Source organism: Myotis daubentonii, chromosome 1 (genome assembly GCF_963259705.1).
Source record: "Myotis daubentonii chromosome 1, mMyoDau2.1, whole genome shotgun sequence".
NCBI classification, from domain to species: domain Eukaryota; kingdom Metazoa; phylum Chordata; class Mammalia; order Chiroptera; family Vespertilionidae; genus Myotis; species Myotis daubentonii.
Genome location: NC_081840.1, coordinates 156,076,655 through 156,098,297, shown reverse-complemented (window position 1 = coordinate 156,098,297; position 21,643 = coordinate 156,076,655). Strand labels below are relative to the sequence as shown.

General features: G+C 39.8%; 1 protein-coding gene across 7 annotated transcripts in view; it reads right to left on the bottom strand.

The window, feature by feature from the left end:
* The window catches only part of TASOR2 (transcription activation suppressor family member 2), a 95,809-nt gene that overhangs the window by 44,669 nt on the left and 29,497 nt on the right, over positions 1-21,643 (bottom strand). For 4 of the 7 annotated variants that reach the window (XM_059663339.1, XM_059663385.1, XM_059663392.1 and 1 more), the window contains exons 3-10: positions 19,785-19,930; positions 19,410-19,505; positions 18,308-18,380; positions 5,183-5,274; positions 2,399-2,536; positions 2,146-2,270; positions 2,029-2,048; positions 1,831-1,930 (exon numbers count right to left, since the gene is read on the bottom strand). In XM_059663339.1, coding sequence (XP_059519322.1) covers positions 1,831-1,930; positions 2,029-2,048; positions 2,146-2,171 — 146 coding nt within the window. In that variant the 5' untranslated portion in view covers positions 2,172-2,270; positions 2,399-2,536; positions 5,183-5,274; ... (1 more) ...; positions 19,410-19,505; positions 19,785-19,930. The remainder of the gene's footprint in view (positions 1-1,830; positions 1,931-2,028; positions 2,049-2,145; positions 2,271-2,398; positions 2,537-5,182; positions 5,275-18,307; positions 18,381-19,409; positions 19,506-19,784; positions 19,931-21,643) is intronic. The other 3 variants (XM_059663359.1, XM_059663367.1, XM_059663377.1) reach the window with 2 other exon arrangements.

Sequence of the window (21,643 nt, the reverse complement as noted above, 5' to 3'; positions counted from 1 at the left end):
GGCCAGCCAGCCCTGTCCCCGATCAAGGTGATGGGGCCTATTGGGGGTGGGGCTGGCCGGGGGGGAGGGGCCACGGGTGGTTGGAGGGGGCCGATTGGGACCCCAATCAGGCCAGTTGGCCACTGCAGTGTGCATCATAGTGACTAGTCATTCAGGTTGTTGGGCTTTTATATATATATAGATATTTATAAATATACATTTTCAAATATATGACCCCATAAACTGTGGTTTGCAAATATGTTCACATTTTCTGAATACATGTATTTTTGGTATAACCAAAATATCCAGATGTATGGAAGAATTATGCATACTGTAATGAGAATTTGCTATGTAAGGGTTGAAAACTTTTGACAATATTGCATTGCCTACCATGCAATGTCACATCCAAACTTTTGTATCATTTCACCTAAATTCCTTTTTCTTCTTTAAAACTAATTTTGAAATATTTATACACTTATAGATGCCTTCTTTTCTCTTAAATATTTGTGTCCTTAAAAAAGGACATTTCCTTATAAAACCACAAAACAATGACCAAAATCAAGAAATTAACAATAATATAACACAATTAATTTACCTAAGACCTTATTCTGCCAACTGTCTCACTAAGGTCCTTTATAACGAAAGAAAAACATTTTGTAGTCCAGGGTCCTATCCAGGATGAAACACTATATTTAGGTATGTCTGTTTAGTCTCCTTCAAGCAGGAACAGTCTTTGTCCTTCTTTAATGACCTTGATATTTTTTTAATATAAATCATTTATTTTGCAGAATGTCTCAATCCTGGTATATCTGTTTCCTCCTGACTAGAGTGGCAGGAATACCACGAAAATGATATGTGTTATTCATGTGTTTCCTGATGTGATGTACTGAAGTGTTAATTCCATTCCTGATGACGATAACTTAACCACTTACTTATGATGGTATCTGCAGTTTTTTCTTTCCATTGTAAAACCTATATTTTTCCCTTTGTAATTATTTAGTAAGTTGTGGGGAAATACTGTGAGGTAAGTAAATACCATCAAACTTTCACCTACTATTTTAAGCATCCACTGATTGTGATGTTGCCAATGATGATTTTCTAATTCCATCATTCTGTCTATACTTATTAGTTGTACTCTATAGTGAGGAAGAACTTTCTCATTTATTTATTCACAGAATACTTACTTTATTCTATGGGTTATAATCTCTCCTTAAAAAAGGCCAATAGAAAAATAAAGAATTTTGATAGCACACTAGTTTTCGTCTTATATTTCAATTAAACTATATACACCTATCAATCATTTTCAGTACAAATTAAGACCAAATTAAAAAAGATTTCATAAAAAATTTCATAAATGCTCTTCATTATTCTCCAGAAGAAAATACTATACATAGCAGCTACTCTATTTAATACTACAGTAGTCTAAAAACTCAATGTGAATATTAGAAAATCAGATACTGCAAATCTTAATAAAGACTCGGTAATATAATTAAGTGGTTATAATTTGCTGTATCTGCTCTAGGCAAATCATTTTTTTTGGGGGGGTGGGAGTCTAACTTCTAGTACCAAATCATTCTCCTATGTATATATTAAAATACTAAAATTTAAAAACGGAGTTGTCAAAGAGTGTAAAACAAATTTATTTAAGGCCAAGGTTAGAATTTAGATAGGAATTTAGGTCTCCTGTATCATGGTCCTAGATGCTCTATACATCTGACCAAAAGTACTGTAATCCAACACAGAGTACAATTGCTGTATTTCACACCAGTGCCAACAAGCAAGAACTCAAAATGAGAATTTAAAAAAGTATACAAGCAAAGCAGTAGTAAAGAATACAAATTCAGTACTTACAGCTGGATGGGAACCACTGTACCATAAGAGGACCAAAGAGTTATGTCACACAGCAGACAGCCTTTAATAATTAATTTCCCATTCCATGGGGAGATGAGAACTTTAAGAAATGAGGGTAAGAAAAAAGCAAATTATTTTACTTATGAACAAAACATTTACTTAAAAAAACCTAAAAGAACCAATTAAATAATTCCTTACCATTTTCACTGAGCTCAAGTCTAGCGGGGGGGGGGGGGGGGGGGAGAAAAAAAAAAGCAATTTATAAGAGCCAAGGAAACAAATACAGTAAAACAAAATATGTACAGAATTACTTACAAGCTTTTATGAGCTGATGCCGCCATCTTTTTAGGTTCCTTGTACTGAAAAGCTACAATTACGTAAGGATGAATCTGTCTTGGTCGCTCAATAACAGTGGCACCTGAAAGCTCATACAAGTAATACTAAAAGAAAAAGAATTATAATCAGGGTAACACTATAGAATTCTGTATGCACCAAGTTGATCTCAACCCACCCAGTACTGAAACTTAAGACATTAGAGGCAGAAATGTATCTTAGAAATGATTTATACCTGACTCAGTTCAAAGGCGCGAAAATGACTCGTCTTGTGAGAAACCTTGTCAGTATTTGCAGCCACGTGGCAATCATAGCCAGAAGATGGGCTAATATAGTTAGTTGTATAATTCTCAGACACAAACTTGACTTTTCCCTAGAATAAAAATATTAAGACTAATCAGATGTTTTCAAATAGCAGTAATCTTATTCTAGCATTCATTTATAGGTAGCTTAATAAAGATTTCTATGTATTTCAACTGTTAACTGTGTTAAGAATTAGAAGTATGGTTCTTAGAAAATAATCTTTAAAGCCAACAATAGTTTTAATTATCCATGAACCCCTTAAAATTGCATTTAAAAATCAGGTATGTTTGGGCATCTTTCTGAGGCAGAAGTCCGTTTCTTTTATCACAATACCAAAGGAATACAAATTTAAGAGAACCATCCCTCCCACCCCCCCACCCCCGCTTTTTTTTGTTAATCTTCACCAAAGGATATTTTTCCATTGATTTTTTTTAGACAGAGTGGAAGAGAGGGAGAAAGAGGGAGAGAGAAGGGAGGAGAGAGAGAGGAAGAGAGGAAGAGAGGGAGAGAGAAAGAGTGAGAGAGCGAGAGAGCGTGAGAGAGAAACATTGATGTGAGAGGAACACATAGATCAACTGGTTGACCCCTGGGCTGGGGACCGAGCCTTCAACCAAGATATGTGCCCTTGACCTGAATCAAACTCAGGACCCTTTGGTTCTTGGCTGACTCTCTACCACTGAGCCAAACTGGCTAGGGCAAGAGAACCATTCTTTAAAATAAAAATTATATAGTTTACCAAATAGATTGATTATTCAATGACTATAACATAAAAGATGACAAATGAAATCTAAAATTTCAAAAGGTGAGTTTTCAAACTGAGTATTAAGTTATCAATTGTAAATTACAGACCATGATATATCTATTACACCAGGACCCAGAAATTCACCAAGTAGCAAATATATACTAAGTGCTTAGCAGACCACTGCCCAGACTAGTCAATAGTATTTCCCATTATAGACTTGTCTTTATCAAGGTTACATGTCTTCCAGAAAAAGAAGAAAAAAAGCAGTCAAGTTTTTTTATTTCATATCATGAAATAGCATGATTTTAAAAGCTGTTTTAACAACATGATGATATAGATAGGAAAAATAAAAATATACTAAATATATACCAAAATGAGGATGAGATTACAAATTTTATTTTTATTTTTACAAGAAGAATTTAATTATTTAAAAGATGCTTTGTTTTGCTTTTGCTGTTAAGATCCTGCCTCTTTATTTATAGGACCACGAAAGGCAATTCTCTGGTCAAAGAAGCCAAAGAATGTAATCAGTAAGGAGGGCTGAGAACATGTCGGCAAAAACTAAACAGCAATATCCACCAAACAGAGAGGGGATACAGGGGCATAAACCGATGGCAGGCAATCTGACATAAATAAAAAACCAAACATTTGTTATCTGAGCTGACAGGTACACTATCTACAGCAGAATTACGGTACTTATTGAGCAAGAGAGGGAAAACTAAGAAAGGAAAAGCAGTGATGTGTGCCAGTGCAACACTAATTTTCCTCTAGTTCTTGGGGACAAAATTTTGAAATATAACATATTTACACTCTTTTAAAAATAAATCAGTTGTTAGATTTATAACCAAAGAACTCAGAAAGCTAAAACAAAAGCAAAAACAAAAAGACCACAGAATATGTCTTCAAAAAATCCACCAACCTATAAAATCAGCACTTTCCTACTTGAATGAAAATTCTAATTGCAAGATTCACTCATATTGAACTATTAAAGGGTGTTTAAGAATTTCGAGATCATCAAGTTATAGGTGCCACATAAAGATGTAAACAAGGTCTGGATGTTTTAGGGATAAAGAAAATAAAGATGTCTTATTGTGACAATTTAAATCAGACAAATGTTTTCTAAATTCATCTCTTTTAACTGTAAGCACACTGTTTTACAAGCAGCTACCTGTTTTCTGTTATTTAATGTCTAAAAAGTGGCACTGTGGCCAGGCTGGTGTGGCTCAGTGATTGAGCCTCGACCTATGAACCAAGAGATCACGGCTCAATTCCCAGTCACATGCCTGGGTTGCGGGCTCAATCCCTAGTGGGGTGTGCAGGAGGCAGCCAGTCAATGATTCTGTCTCATCATTGATGTTTCTCTCTCTCTCCCTCTCCCTTCCTCTTTGAAATATCTCTCTCTCTCTCTCTCTCTCTCTCTCTCTCTCTCTCTATATATATATATATATATATATATTTTTTTTTTTTAAAGTGGCATTGTGAGACAGGAATGAGAGGAAGACTTCACTGAGTACTGTGAAGTCTTAAAGGTTGTTTTTTTTAAAATGTAGATCATATATTAAATAAACAAAAAATCTTTGTCTTTAAAGGAAAGCAGAAATAGCAATTTCATTTTCTGATTTTTTTAAAAAAATATATTTTATTGATTTTTTACAGAGAGGAAGGGAGAGGGATAGAGAGTTAGAAACACTGATGAGAGAGAAACATTGATCAGCTGCCTCCTGCACACTCCCCACTGGGTGTGTGCCCACAACCAAGGTATATGCCCTTGACCGGAATCGAACCTGGGACCCTTGAGTCCGCAGGCTGAAGCTCTATCCACTGAGCCAAACCGGTTAGGGCCATTTTCTGATTTTTAACAGCTGTCTTTGGTGAGGAGTATGTTTAGCAAATGATCTGCAAAGAACATTATCACAGACTGATAACCTTTACTTTTAAAAAGAAAAATTATACCGAAGTACACATACGCTTTACCTTAATTAGGTTACAAATTATAATATAACCAGACTTTCCATGATACCATGGTCTTTCATGAAGACAGTCTGAGTATTTGGAAATGTATACACCTATAAGAGCATAAAATATAGATTAATTTACACTTTTAAAATATTGTTTACACATATACAATTCCAATGTAGGTCTACCTGTAGCTGAACAAGACAAAAGATAAATAAAAGTCAACATTAAAAACTGTTCTGAAACTGCTTACTTAAAAAAACACCTTTTAAAGTTATTCTAAAGGTATAGAAACATTAGAGCTAAGTAAGACAAAACATATGTAATTGATAACCAATTTTCAATTAGGGTCCCAATAATGAAAAACAAAGTGTCACACATTTTTGGAAAATTCTAAGTTTGTTTTTTCTCCATGTAATCATCCAGTAAAACGATCTATGGTAATCTGATTCTCAAGTTATTTTCTTAGTAAGTATAGTAACCCCACCTTATCTACAGAGGATACTTTCCAAGACTCCCAGTGGATGCCTGAAACCGTGTACAGTACTGTACCTATATATTGTTTTTTCCTGTACATATATACTTACTAGAGGCCCGGTGCAGGGATTTGTGCACCGGTGGGGTCCCTTGGCCTGTCCTGCACCCTCTCGGAATCTGGGACCCCTTAGGGGATGTTAAGACTGCCTGTTTCAGCCTGGTCTGCAGGGATTGGGCTGAAACTGGCATTTGGACATTCCCTGAGTAGTAGTGCATGAACGGCAGGAGCTGGGGAGTAGTCCAAGCGTGGGCTGGGCATTGCGCTGCTCCTGCTCATCCCCGCCCCGCTTCTGCACCTGCCACTGCCACCACCGCTACTCAGTAGCACTGCCTCGAAGGTGGAAGAGGCTTGCGCTGTGGCAGCTGACTTGCCAGCCGTGAGCCATGCGTCTGGCACCCGCCAGTCAGCTGAGCGGTGCTCCTGCTGTGGGGGCGCACTGACCACCAGGGGGCAGCTCCTGCATTGAGCATCTGTCCCCTGGTACTCAGTGTGTGTCATAACGACTGGTCAACTGGTCGTTCGGTGTTTGGTCATTTGGTCACTTAGACTTTTATATATATAGATGATAAAGTTTAATGTACAAATTACGCACAGGTAAGAGATGAACAATAACTGATAATACAATAGAACAATGATAACAATCCTATCTAATAAAGAGGGAATATACAAATGCTACATGGTGTTGGGCCAGGGCAGGGGACCTCAGGCCGCACCCCCAACCCCGGTGCCGGGGTATCTGAGGCTGTGCCCACTACCAGGCGATGCTTGACGAGGGATCTTAGACTGCGCCCCCTGCCTGGCGGGGCCTGATGGGGGATCTCAGGCCGCGTCCCCTGCCCAGCAGGGCTTAACGGGGGCCTTAGGCCAGTCCCCCTGCCCTGGCACCAGGCCAGGGAACCTAGGTCTGCGCACTGAGCCCCAGCACCAGGCCAGGGGACCTGATGGTGCACTGGACAACCTGAAGCTGCACCGCCCCTGACCAGTGGGGCTTGACGGGGGACCTGAGGCTGCGCCCCCCGCCCAGCACCAGGCCAGGGGACCTGAGGCTGCGCCCCCTGCCCGGCGGGGCTTAACAAAGGTGGGGACAGCCGGGTCTGGATTTCGCCCAATGGGGGTGGGGTCAGCTGGGTCTTGTGTGATTTTGAGGTGCCACGGGTGGGCAGGGACTTGACTCTGGGTCCCACGGCGCACCCCAAACTCTGACAGGAGGAAGATTTTCATATACACTTTACTAATTTTCTTTCATCTTTGACACGTCTATTATAGAGAAAGGGCAAATAGAATATTAAAATATTTCCTCTAATCCCCTTTTAATGTGCATGAATTTCATGCACTGAACCACTAGTTTATTATAATAAAGATTATGTAAATGTGGTCTTTCTGCTCTCCAAATATCTTCTTGCACAGCCACACCTTGTTTTATTGCTCTTTGCTTCATTATGCTTCACAGATATTGTACTTTTTACAAATTGAAGGTTTGTGGCAACCCTCCATTGAACAAAATCTTTTTTTTAAAAGTGTGTTATTATTTATTTATTTATTTATTTTTAATTTCAGAGAGGAAGGGGGAGGAAAGAATAGAAACATCAATGATAGGAGAGAATCACTGATTGGCTGTCTCCTGCACACCCCACGCTGGGGATTGAGTCCGCAATCTGGGCATGTGCCTTGACTGGGTATTGAACCGTGACCTCCTGGTTCATAGGTTAATGCTCAATCACTGAGCCATGCAGGCTGGGCCAAAATCTTAAAAAAATAAAAAAAAAGTTTTTATTGATTTCAGAAAGAGGAAGGGAGAGGGACAGAGGTAGAAACATAAATAATGAGAATCATTGATCAGCTGTCTCCTGCATGCCCCCTATTGGGGATCAAGCCTGCAACCTGCACAGGAATCAAACCATGACCTCCTGGTTCATGGGTCAATGCTCAAGCACTAAGCACTAGCTGGGCTGAACAAAATCTTTTGATGCCACTTTCCCAACAGCACATGCTCTCCTGGGGTCTCTGTGTCACACTTTGGCTAATTCTTACAAAACAAAGTGGTGCAAAAGGAGGTTTACAGTTATACATGAATGCACACAGAGTTTGTTCTTGTATTATTATATTATTTTCTATACAAACAACTGTAAACCTACTTTTATCCCACCCTATATTTCAAACTTTATTATTACATTTGTTGTGTATTTGTGATCAGTGATATTTGATATTACTATTGTAATTGTGTTAGGGCACCATACACCATGCCCATATAACACAGTGAACTTGATAAATGTGTGTGTTCTGACTGCTCCACTAGTCAGCCATTCCCCATTATTCTCCCTCTCTCCTTAGGCCTCCCTGTTCCCTGACACAACAATATTGAAATTAGGCCAATAATCCCATAATGGCTTCTAAGTTTTCATATGAAAGGAAGAGTCACACATTTCTCACTTTAAATCAAAAGCTAGAAATGATTAAGTTGAGGAGGCATGTCAAAAGCAAAGATAGGCCTCTCACACCAAACAATTCGCCAAGTTGTGAATTCATGAGAAAAGTTAATGAAGAAAATTAAAAACGAAACTCCAGCCCGGTCAGCATGGCTCAGTAGATTGAATGTCATCCCATGCACCAAAAGGATGCTGGTTTGATTCCCGGTCAGGGCACATGGCTGGGTTGCAGGCTCGATCCCCAGTAGGGGGCATGCAAGAGGCAACCTATCAATGTTTCTCTATCATGGATGTATCTATCTTCTCTCCCTCCCCCTCCTCCCCACTAAAAAAACAAACGAACACAAGAAACAGAAAACACCAACAATCGAAATGTAAATTATATATATACTAGAGGCCTGTTGCATGAAGAGATTCGTGCAATAGGCCTTCCCTTCCCTTGGTGCTGGCACCGGTTTGCCTCTGGCACCCGGGACCCGGGACCCGGGCCTTCGCTCTGGCTGGGCTCCGGCCAGAGCCGGCCCCGGAGCCATCAGGCTTCGCTCCGCAGGCCCCGGGGCTGTCAGGCTTCGCTGCTCCGGCCCCAGGGCCATCAGGCTTCACTCCACCGCTTCGAGCCTACGTAGGCAAATTAACCATCTTTGTTGGGTTAATTTGCATAATCCCAATTGGCTGGTTAGCGTAGCGAAGGTATGGTCAATTTACATGTTTGTCTATTATTAGGTAAGATATACACACACATATACTATACTCCAGTGAACACACAAAAGATAAGAAAGTGAATTAGCCTTATTGATGATATAGAGAAAGTTTTAGTAGTCTAGGTAGAAGATCAAACCAGTCACAACGTTCCCTTAAGCCAAAGCAAGACCCTAACTTTCTTCAATGCTATGAAGGTTGAGAGAGCTGAGGAGGCTGCAGAAAAGTTGGGCTAGCAGAGGTTGGTTCATGTGTTTTAAGAAAGAAACTGTTTCCTTAACATAAAAGTGTAAGGTGAGCCCTAGCTGGTTTCCTCAGTGGTTAGAGCGTGTGGCCTGAAGGGCCTTGGTTTGATTCAGGTTAACGGCACATACCTTAGTCGTAGGCTCAATCCTCAGCCCCAGATCAGGGTACGTTCAGGAGGGAAGCAATTGATGTGTCTCTCTCACATCAATGTTTCTCTCTCTCTGTCTCTCCCTCTCCCTTTCATTCTCTCTAAAAATCAATGGGAAAAAATATCCCCTGGTGATAACGAAAACAACTAAAAGTGCAAGATGAAGCAGGAAGCACTGATGAAGAAGTTGCAGCAAGTTGTACAGAAGATCTAGCAAAGATAATTAACAATGGTGGCTACCCTAAATAACAGATTTTTAATGTAGATGAAACAGCCTTATATTGGAGAAAGATGCCATCTAGGACTTTCATAGCAAGAGAATAGAAGGCAATGCTTGACTTCAAAACTTCAATGGACAGGTTGATTGTCTTGCTAGGGGCTAATGCAGCTGGTGACTTTAAGTTGAAGCCAAAGCTCATTTATCATTCTGAAAATCATAGTGCCCTTAAGAATTATGCTAAATCCACTCTTCCTGTGCTCTATAACTGGAACAACAATGCCTGGAAAACAGTTTAAAACATGTCTTACTGAGTATTTTAAGCTCACTATTGAGACATACTGCTCAGAAAAAAAGATTCCTTTCCAAATATCAATGCTTATTGACAATATACCTGGTCACCAAAAGCTCTGATGGAAACGTACCATGAGATTATTATTATGTTCATGCCTGATAACACAACACCCATTCTGCAGATCATGGACCAAAGAGTAATTTCAACTTTCAAATCTTCTTAACAAATATATTTTGTAGCTTTATAAGTTAGATACTGGAGCTGAGTTGTCCAATAGAACTTTTTGAAAAGATGCAGGGGAAAAAGAAATACATTTGTAAGGCTATAGCTGCCATAAATAGTGATTCCTTTTGATAGATCTGGGCAAAATAAATTAATAGCTTCTGGAAAGGATTCACCATTCTAGATGTCATTAAAAACTTCTATGGTACATGGCAAAAAGTCAGAATATCAACATTAATAGGAGTTTGAAAGAATTTTATTGGAATCCTCTTGGATGACTTGAGTTCAAGACTTCAGTGGAGGAAGTAACTGCAGATGTGAAAACAGCTAGTGAACTAGAATAGAAATAGAACCTGAATCGCTGCAATCTCATGATAAAACTTCAACAGATAAGTTGCTTCTTATGGATGAGAAAAGAGAGCAATTTTTAAAAAATATATTGTTATTGATTTCAGAGAGGAAGGGTGAGGGAGAGAGAGAAAGAAACATCAATGATGAGAGAATAATTCATTGCTGCTTCCTGCACGCCGCCTATTAGGGGTCGAGCTTGCAATCTGGGCATGTGCCATGACTAAAATGGATTCCATTCTTGGTAAAGATGTTGAGAAGATTGTTGATAAAACAGTGGCTAGGATTGAAAGGATTGATTTCTATTTTGAAAGAAGTTCTACAGTGGGTAAAATGCTATCAAACAGGATTACACACTATATAGAAATTGTTTGTGAGAAGAAAAATCAATCTATGTGGCAAACTTTATTGTTGTCTTGAGAAATTGCCACAGCCACCCCAACCTTTGGTACCAACCACCCTGCTCAGTTAGTAGCCACCAACATTGAGACAAGACCCTCCATCAGCAAAAATATTACAACTACTTAAGACTTAGATGATGGTTATTATTTTTTAGCAATAAAGTATTTTAAAATCAAGACATACACATTGTTTTTTAGACTTAGTGCTATTGCATATTTAATAAACTATAACATATCTTTTACATGTACTGGGAAACAAAAAAAATTTATGACTCGCTTTATTGAGATATTCTCTGGAACCAAATCTGTCTCCAAGGTATGGCATTACTCACCCTTCTTCTTGTGATACAATGGTGGAACCATTCCATAAACAAGATGGCTATCACCCACACTTTATGATTATGTTGCCAGAACACAGGCAGATAATTTTTCTGTTTTTGAAAGCGTGTGGGGTTCTTGGTTCTGCACACCATACCTGGCTTTATCACACGCCCTGCAGCATTACCACATCATACTAGAGCTAATCTGTCCTTTCATGTTTTATACCGTGGTGCCTACTTTGCATTTTTATAAATGTGGGTCCTACTGGGCATCTTCTTCTAGACAAGTCTGGTTTCATCAAAACTGAAGGTTTGCTTTGGATGGTATACTTTTCCTTAATCAACTTCTTCCATTTTTCTGGAAATGTGGCAGCAGATCCTTCACAGGCTAATGTAGCCTCTTCAGTAATTTTTAAATATTTCAGTCCAAACCTATTGTTGAATCAGTGTAACCATTCCTTACTTGCAGTAAATGGCTTGGTGCCACTCATTTCAGGGGGTCCCTTGCTAAAGTCTTCATATAGGCTAAATGCTTTCTTGCACAAGACAGTCCCATCGATTGGAACACGTTTTCTGTTCATGTCATGTCTCCCACCCACAACTTTAATGCTTCTTTTATCTTAAGCACTTACACATTGCCTATAACTTTTGCAGTTTGAGGTGTGACAGAAAAACTAGCACTAATTGTTTTGCCCCTTTTCACAATTTCACAGATAGAATATTTGTTCTTATCATAGATTTTAGTAACCTCAGCATATAATTTTTTTCTTTATTAAATCAAGAACTTTCATCTTCTCACTTAAAGGCAGCATTTTAGGGCTTCTCTTTGGTATATCTGAATTGCTGATATCACTACTCTTAGCTTTGGGGCCATTATTAAGTCAAATAAGGGTTACCTGAACACAAACATGATATCATGACAGTTGATCTAATAACTGAAAGGGCTACAAAGTGACTAATGGGCGGGGAGCATATACAGTGTGGAGATGCTGGACAAAGTGACGATACACGTCATGGGTGGGATGGCACAAAATTTCGTCATGCTGCTCAGAATGATGCAATTTAAAACGTAGGATTTGCTTATTTCTAGAATTTCTCATTTGACAGCAGGTAATGGAAATCATGGAAAAGTGAAACTGCAGATAAGGGGGACTATTATACTCTTATTTAATAACATGTACCAAGGTTTACTATATGGTACATCTTTGCTAGGCAGCTGTGATACAAGGGGAAATAAAGTAAGGTCCCTGTCTTCAAGCAGCTTATTCTGCTAAACTGTAAATTCTAGTAAAACATGGGTTATATTTGTTTTGTTCACCATTGTACTTACATCATAGCTCAAAATGTAGTATGTACTTAATTATTTATCAGACATATTAGAGGCCCAGCATATTCAAAAGAAATTAGAAGGTGGCCTGGGCAAGACGGGCTGGACATGCCCTGGATCCAACCTCTCGCGTTCCCTCCCTGGCCGGCCGCAACTGGGGCAGCACTGATGCTTAAAGGGCATCTGTGGACTGAGCAAGGTCCTTCTGGCAGTGGGGTCCCTCGGCCTGGCCTGTGGGGATTGAGCCAAAACCTACAGTCTGACATCCCCCGAGGGGTCCCAGAGTGCAAGAGGGCACTCTGCAAAGTTGCTATTGCTCGGCAGCTTCTTCACTGAGTGTCTGCCCCCTGGTGGTCAGTGAGCATCACAGCCAGTCAAATGGCTGAACAGTCAGGCGGTTGCTTAGACTTTTATATACACAGATATTACATTTGAGGACACACAGAAGTAGAACTAATTAAGTAATTAAATCTGCCTGAGAAAGGAGTTCTTTTCTTTTTTAATTTATTTGTTTATTGGTAATATATTTTTATTGATTTCAGAGAGGAAGGGAGAGGGAGAGAGAGGTAGAAACATCAAAGATGAGAGAGAATCATTGATTGGCTGCCTTCTGCATGCTCCCTACTGGGGATCAAGGCTGCAACCTGGGCATGTGCCCTTGACTGGAATCGAATCCAGGCCCCTTCAGTATGCAGGCCGATGCTCTATCCACTGAGCCAGACCAGTTAGGGCAAGAAAGGAGTTCTGTAGACAGAGAGAGGAAAACAATTCTAGGTAGAGAGCAGAGTGAACAAAAGTATGAAAGCATAAAAAAATCATAAATTGTTTATAACAGTAGGCCAGTGTTGAAAGCAGGAGAGAAAGTGGTGAAAGCTGAGGTTGAAAAGAAAGCTTGAAACTATATAGTAAATGTTTTTGTAGAATAGCTTAGACTTTATTTTGTAGGCAATAGATACTGATCAAATCTGAGTCTCTAAAGGGGAGAGACAAGAACTAAACCAAACAGAAAAACAATTATAGGAGTTGAGAAAGGAGAGAAGGATTCCCCCAAGGCAGCAGAGCAGCAGTGAGGAGGAGGAGGAAAGGACAGATTTCAGAGATATTCCTGAATGTAGATCTCGCACTTGAAATGTAAAAGACAATGGTGAGAACACTTTGATATAATCAAAGAATAATGAACTAGTGGTCAGAAGTTTAGGTTCCAGTTTCAAGTTTTCCATTTACTAATAACAACCATGTGACTGAGGAGTATGTTACTGAAGAGGGAGATGGCCTTAGAGCACAGATACATAAGCCACAGGGTTCTCAAGAAGAGAAAGAACAACAGCCTCTTAAAATTATATAACACTACTTTAATATAAAGTACTAGAGGCCCGGTGGCCCAAACTGCACCCTCTCCAATCTGGGACACTGCGGGGGACATCCCCCTCACAATCTGCGACTGCTGGCTGCTAACCGCTCACCTGCCTCCTGCCTCATTGCCCCTAACTGCTTCTGCCTGCCAGCCTGATTGCCCCCCTGCTGGCCTGATTGACGCCTAACTGCTGCCCTAATGGCCCAATTGCCCCAAACTGCCCTCCCCTGCTGACCTGATTGCCCACAACTGCCCTCCCCTGCAGGCCTGGTCGCCCACAACTGCCCTCCCCTGCAGGCCTGGTCGCCCACAACTGCCCTCCCCTGCAGGCCTGGTCACCCCCAACTGCCCTCCCCTGCAGCCCTGGTCACCCCCAACTGCCCTCCCCTGCAGGCCTGGTCACCCCCAACTGCCCTCCCCTGCAGGCCTGGTCGCCCACAACTGCCCTCCCCTGCAGGCCTGGTCGCCCACAACTGCCCTCCCCTGCTGGCCTGGTTGCCCCCAACTGCCCTCCCCTGCAGGCCTGGTCGCCCACAACTGTCCTCCCCTCCTGGCCTGGTTGTCCCCAACTGCCCTTCCCTGCCGGCCATCTATGGCGGCCATCTTGTGACAATGTGAGGGTGTTGTGCAAGGGCACGAGGACCACCTAGGCTTTTATTAGTATAGATTACTATTACACACAGAACAACCCACTTCAACTTGAGCCCGAAACTATAAAATACACAGAGGCAGTGGTGCAATTTTATTAGCACCAGTATATGTGTTTAAGAAGAATGTGTATTTGTTAGGAATATACAGCTTCTACTCAACCACCCTATGAAGCCAGCCTCTCAAAAATCATCAATAAAAGCATGGGAGTGTAGAAAAATGGCCTTACTTTTTAGTGATGTAAGCTGAGGTATTTACTTGTAATTTACTTTCAAATTCTTCAGCAAACAAACAAACAAACAAACCCAAAAACCCAAACAAACCAACCAAAAAAACAACCAACAAAAAACCAAAGTTTTTTTTAGGAAAGGAAGGGAATGATGCAAAACATCTGTTAGACATACATGATGGGTATATTATACCATGTTCTCTTCTATGGTAGCATCCTATCTAATAATAGACAAACAGGGTAACTGACTGTACCTTCGCTACACCTCCCATTGGCTAATCAGCGTGATATGCAAATTAACCGCCAACAAAGATGGCGGTTAATTTGCATACGTAGGCTCCAAGTGGCAGAGCGAAGACTGAAGGCGAGCCGGAACAGCAAAGACGGAAGACGGAAGGCAGCTCTGGCTGGGGCTGCGAAGCCGGAACACGGCAGGCGGCTCTGGCCAGAGCGAAGGCCTGGGTCCCGGGTGCCGGAGGAAAACCGGTGCCCGCAGCCAGGAGAAGGGAAGGCCTATTGCACAAATCTCTTCGTGCAACAGGCCTCTAGTCTATATATATAAAGAGCCAGGGTCCGTATGGACCAAAGGCTCGACATAACACCGTGGCAACGCAGCACTGACTTCAGCCAGTGCTAGGGCAGCGACCCAGCACTGACTGCCAAGGGGGCTACGGATTAGGCCCGGAGAGAGGCCTGCAGAGAGAGAGGCAGGATCTGATATGCAGCCTCAGTTGCAGCTGTTGATCAGCCATTGCCTCTCTTTTTCTCTGGGCTTCACCAGCAGTTGTGCCTCTGTTTCCCTCCAGGCCTCCGTGGGGCTGCTGATCAGCTCCGCCTCTTTGATCAGGTCCCGAGATAGGCCCAGAGACAATGACTGGCATAGAAACCGACCAATCAGAACCAAATCTGGGTGAAGTACCAGGAGCCAATGGCTGCCTAGGAGGCGGAGCTTTTGACACTGACTGGCATAGAAACCGACCAATAGAACCAAATCTGGGTGAACTATAAAGGCAGAACCTAAGGTAAGGGCTGAGGAGGGATTTAAAGGGCAACAGCTGTTTGGTGTAAGGTGTAAGAAAGCAGTTCAATTTTTTAATGACCGCTTTGGCACTATAGTGCATATGGCTGGCTATCAGTCCAGATATCGGGATTATGTGTTTTTGTTTGCCAAGAGCATCTCCTCCTGCTGAAAAAGGTTCCCCCCGCCATTTAAGCAATCCTATCCTATATAATCTATCTATACTAATAAAAGGGTAATATGCTAATTAGACTGGGTCAACTGGCCATCTTCTGGATGTCCGACTTCCTTTCGGACAAAGCCATGGTGGTGGGGGCTGAGGCAGAGGCAGAGGCAGTTAGGGGTGATCAGGCGGGCAGGGGAGGGCAGTTGGGGGCGAGATCAGGCCGTTGGGGAGGTCAGTTGGGGGCGAGATCAGGTCAGCAAGAGAGGGCAGTTAGGGATAATCAGGTAGGCAGGCAGAGGCAGTTAGGGGCGATCAGGCAAGCAGGCAGAGGCAGCTAGGGGCGATCAGGCAGGCAGGCAAAGGCAGTTAGGGGTGACCGGGCAGGGAGGCAGGTGAGCGGTTAGAAGCCAGCAGTCCCAGATTGCAAGAGGGATGTCTGACTGCTGGTTTAGGCCCGATCCCTGTGGGACATCCCCCAAGGGGTCCCCAGATTGGAGAGGGTGCAGGCTGGGCTGAGGAAACCTACCCTCCCCCGTGCATGAATTTTGTGCATCAGGCCACTAGTTTTTCATAAAGGAAAGAAGGAGGGGTGTGTGTGAAAAAGAATAGGCAAGAAGAAAGAGGTTTTGTGTACCATAAAGTGCCATTGGGTTATGAATTTATCCCCTTTCATGTCTTTTAGAAGAGCTGAATGTAAGTTTTAAAAAATTTTGTTTTAGACAGGTACCACATGACCCAGCAATTTTACTCCTGGTATATAACTGAGAAATGAAAACACACACCTATACAAAACTTGTCATGAATATACACAGAACTTTTTATAATAGCCAAAAGGTGGAAACAACCAAATGTCCATCAACTGATGGATTAAAAAAACATGGTATAACCATACAATGAAATATTATTCAGCCAAAAAGGGAATAAAGTACTGGTACATGTACAACATGGATGAACCCCAAAGGACACTAAACTAAGTAAAAGAAAAAAAGTCTCAAAAGATCATATATGACTCCATTTATATACACTATGTGGAATAGGCAAATCCATTAGGTAAGAAGTAGATTAGAGACTACCTGGACTAACGGTAGCTAACAGGTGCAGGACTTCTTTTTAGGGTGATAAAACCAGTCTAAAATTGTGCTGTTGGCTGCACTAAAAAACATGAAATCGTACATTTTAAATGGATGTATTATCTGGTATGTTAATTTTATCTCAAAAAAGATATATTTTTTAAAAAAATCAGCAGGAATTGAGCCATGAAGCTCAATCATCTTTCTCAGTCTGGATTCTGTAGCACCTGATACAGCTATATATCCCCCCACTTAGATCCTTCTTTTTTCTGTAAAACTCTACCTTCTGATTCTTCATCCATTATACTGTTCTTGACTGCTCCTCCTTCTACACCTTCCCCATCCTCCCCTTCCCTCAGTTGCATTCGATTCAAAAGTTCTGTTCTTTGCCATTTTTTCCTTCTATATTGTTCTATGTAACATTATGTTTGGCTTCAACTAACACCAACCCCCACCACCTTGACCTGAAATCTCCATTTCTAATTCCTTTTCCAATTATTCTTACCACCACTACGATATCTTTCAGAAATGCTTATGAAAATATCATTATTTTTCAAATTCAACTCATAAAAGTAGTAGTGTCCAATTACTGAGAGTTTACTAGGTTTGTGCTGTTTTCAGTACTTTACAGAATCTCATGTACTTTCACAAGAAATCTAGAAGACAGAGTTTTACCTTTCCTATATAATAAAAGGGTAATATGCAAATTGACCGAATGGGGGGAACGACCAGTTGCTATGATGTGCACTGTCCATCAGGGGACAGACGCTCAATGCAGGAGCCAGGCTCACGGCTGGTGAGCACAGCGATGGTGGCGAGAGCCTTTCCCCCCTCCGCAGTAGTGCTAAGGATGTCCGACTGACATCCCCTGAGGGCTTCTGGACTGTGAAAGGGCACAGGACCCTCCTCCCACCCCCCGCTCCCTGTCGTCCCAGTGCACGAATGTCGTGTACCAGGCCTCTAGTCTTATATATGAGAAAATTGAAACTTAAAGAAATTTAGTGCTAATTTACATTCTCAATCATACGATTTACCTCTTTTATCAGCTTCCAACCAATCTTCTCCCCTTCTGTGTCTCTTTTCTAACAGTAATATCACTGTAGTGTAAGTTTAAATGTTTATTTCCTTTCTCTTACTCCTCACATTCCATAGTTGCCAAGTTTGGTTAGTTCTATATATTCTCTATTCCTACTGCCATTATGATAGCAGAGAAGAGAGCCTCACTAATCTGTATGACTCTAATAATCTCTTGGCACTAAAAGTATCTTTTCTAGTCCAACCAACTTTTATAAACGAATTCTGATCATGTAACTTCTATTGGAAAACATTAGGCTCAAAGCTCATTTATATGATACAGTCTATTCCAAAGATTATTATTTATCATTAATGAAACTGGCTTTTAATGTGGGTATCTTATGAAATAAACTATACCCTACTTCATTTTGTAAAAGAAGAAATTCTTTTTTCTTACCTTTTGCTGGGTCACCCAGAGTGGTAATAGCACTGCTGCCAATACAGAGTCCACGCCGACATACTAATTTTGCCTTTAAACAAAAGACAGTACTTCGCTTATCACATTCGTCTTGGGAGAGGTAATGAATGAACACTGTAATCTATAGGCTTTCAAATAAATATAAAATCTTTACACTATACATATTTACGGCACAAGGCAAGGTTATGTAAGGCTACCGGATCTGGTTAATAGTTCAAATTTTTTCATGAAAGCCACCATTTCTGTTAACAAAAATGTCACCAGCAAAACCAAATTAAACAAGATTACAGGTAAGTCCTTTCTTAAAGTTTTCTTTTTCAAATATAGCTTTGGAAATGTTTTACTCCCAAATGTGTTTTGTAGTACGAATCCACAGCACATCTTATTTGGAAGTAGCTGATTAAATAAAATATCCTGGTATTACTATAATATCTTTATATTATATACTAATATTAAACATTCTGTAAGTAAACCTACCATTGCTTTTAAAAAAAACCATTAACCCTACTAAAACATCACCTTTGAATGATGTTAAAATTATATCAAGGTGCCAAACACATCTTTGGGACATACCCTGCACACAGTTTCCTTCTCCCACAAGTCAGGTAAAAGCAACAATATGGATGTTCAATCTTCAAAGATGGGAATGAAATAATTCCAACTAACTAGAATGCTGAAAGTGCCCATTTTATCTCCAAAACTGTATCATTCAAACCTGAAAAACCTCCATAAAGAATAGAAAATATCTATGTAAACAATGATACATAATGGAGAAATAGCCATTCATTCCATTAAAAGGCATTACTGTTACCTAAGAAACCTGTATTAATGCAAATCTGACCAGTTTACAAATGTATTTAAGATAAAACTAAAATAGACCTATAAAAAGTTGCAGAAATCAAATCTCTTTCATAACTAGCTTCACTGTCATTTACATTGTTACCAAACTAAGTAACAAAAAAGGCTGATGAACTGTTAATCTTATAATACTTACTTAAAGTAAAAAGCCAATACTTAAGTTTAATAATTTATTTTGTACATTAATTCACAAATTTAATTTTATACTACCTAATTCCCTTACCTGATTTTCACTTTCAAACAGAAGAAACCCGTAAGTTTCTTGAAGTTCTTCCTGAGTGTAGTTACTTGCTTTTTTTTCTTGGTAAAAAGTTTTGTACTATATAAAGAGAGAATAACCAAATGGTATAAACATGTTATTTTGCCTTGCAAGTTAATTTTAAAAAAATATATCATCTGAATTGCTCCTGCTAAAGACTAATAAAATTTATTTTTCTATTCTTTAGATTATTACCTTCCAAGTGACTGTTTCTAAGAGTATTCTATCTAATTTGAAAAGAGATAGCTTAAAAGAACTATGCTTATATACCCCAAATGATGGTTCTTTAAAGCTAATATAAAACTAACACACAGACACAGTGTGTACCAAGCACCTCACCTCATTTAAGAAAATGTCATTTTTCACCAAAGTCACTTGTCTGTATTGAAAACCATGCTCAGATGCAGAGTCCAAGTAAGAAGTATGGAGAATTGAAACTGCCCTCTGGAAGAGAGAGTCTGAACTCAAGGACACTGTCTCAAAAACTGTAAAACACAAACAAAAATAATGCAACTGTTTAAGATAACCAAAGGAAGGGATTAAAAGTGATACACTAAATACTTCATCTATTTCCTTCCTATATAACTAAGACTTTTACCATGTGTTTTGGCGATCATATCTTAATTTAAAAGACCTCTCATATGAAGAAAATAATCTAAATGAATTACAATTCAGGGTGAATTATTTTCAATACAAGAGTAAAATAAAATGTACCCTGCCGATCCCTTATGGCTGTGGTTTAAGCTGGATGTTATAACGTACTGTTAAGTTGGTGGTCAGCAATCACTCAGACCAATGTTTCACATCTTTATGATTTTTTAAACCTATGTCATTATTTTGATAAATTTACCCTTTCCGTCTTTCTCATCAAATCCCCACGTACATCTGTTGGGCTCTTTTTAAGGAGCCTACTATTGCACACTCAGCAAACACATCAGAAATCATTGTATCTTTGGGGTTTCCTCACAAGCTTAGATATGTCTATTGAACATCTTATGGTTTGTATTATAAAATCATTTTTTCATTTTACAAAAATAAAACTTTATTACTTTTTTAAAGTGCTATTTTCAAACCATACTCATGTGCTATCCCACATATTCTGATATGCCCTTCCCATGAGAGGTGTGTTTCCTAATTGAGAATTGCTGACTCAACCTAGTATTTCTCTTGATGTGAGCCTTTGTGCCTTTTGATTTTACAAGTCTTTAGCAAGAACTGAACCTAATAACGTCTCATAATATTTAAGCATTTGATTTGTTTACTCCTTTCTATTTATATCTTCTCTACTTTCTTTAACAAGGCTGGGAAGGAGTGTACAAACTGATAATTTATAAATAAGAGAGAGCATGGAATAATTTATATGGCACTGTTAGGTTTTAGTCATATAGTACAAATAAATACATTAATGCGGCTTCCTACTTTTACCAGAACTCTGCAAGTTACAGTTCAAAAGTTAAAGGAAAAAAGTGTATTATTATTATTAAAAAATATGTTTTTACTGATTTCAGAGAGGAAAGGAGAGGGAGAGAGCGATAGAAACATTAATGATGAGAGAGAACCATTGATAGGCAGCCTCCAGCACACCCCCACTGGAGATCGAGCCCGCAACCCAGGCATATGCCCTTGACCAGAATCAAACACGTGACCCTTCAGTCCACAGGCTGACACTCTATCCACTGAGCCAAGCCAGCTGGGGCAAAAGCATATTATTTAAAATTAAATTATTAACAACAAGTAAGAAAAAAATAAACTAGACTATCACAGAAATGAAAACAAACACTTCAGTGAAATTAATTTGGACTAAACTGTCCTAGCACTTCAATTATAAAGTTAGCTTAAAATGCTTTATAAAAAAAACTTCCTACTACAAACAATGAAAGATTGTAAACAGCAAGGAAGGAAAGAAAAAAGGATGAAACACTTAAGAATATCCTGAAGTGGTATATCTGATCCATATCAATTCTGTTTTACTTTTTCTGTTTCACTTTCTCCTTCACTATCAGTATAATAGTGCTATATAAAATAAAGATATTCTAAAGAGATTAAAATAGCAAAACACCCGTGGTAATAAAACTTATGGCTTTCTAAAGCTGTATTACTTAAACTAGGAGGTCTATGCATTTGCAAATTCATCTTACAAAAGCTTAAATACAAATCAGAATTCGTTTAAAAATTATAAATTTGGAAACCTGTATTTA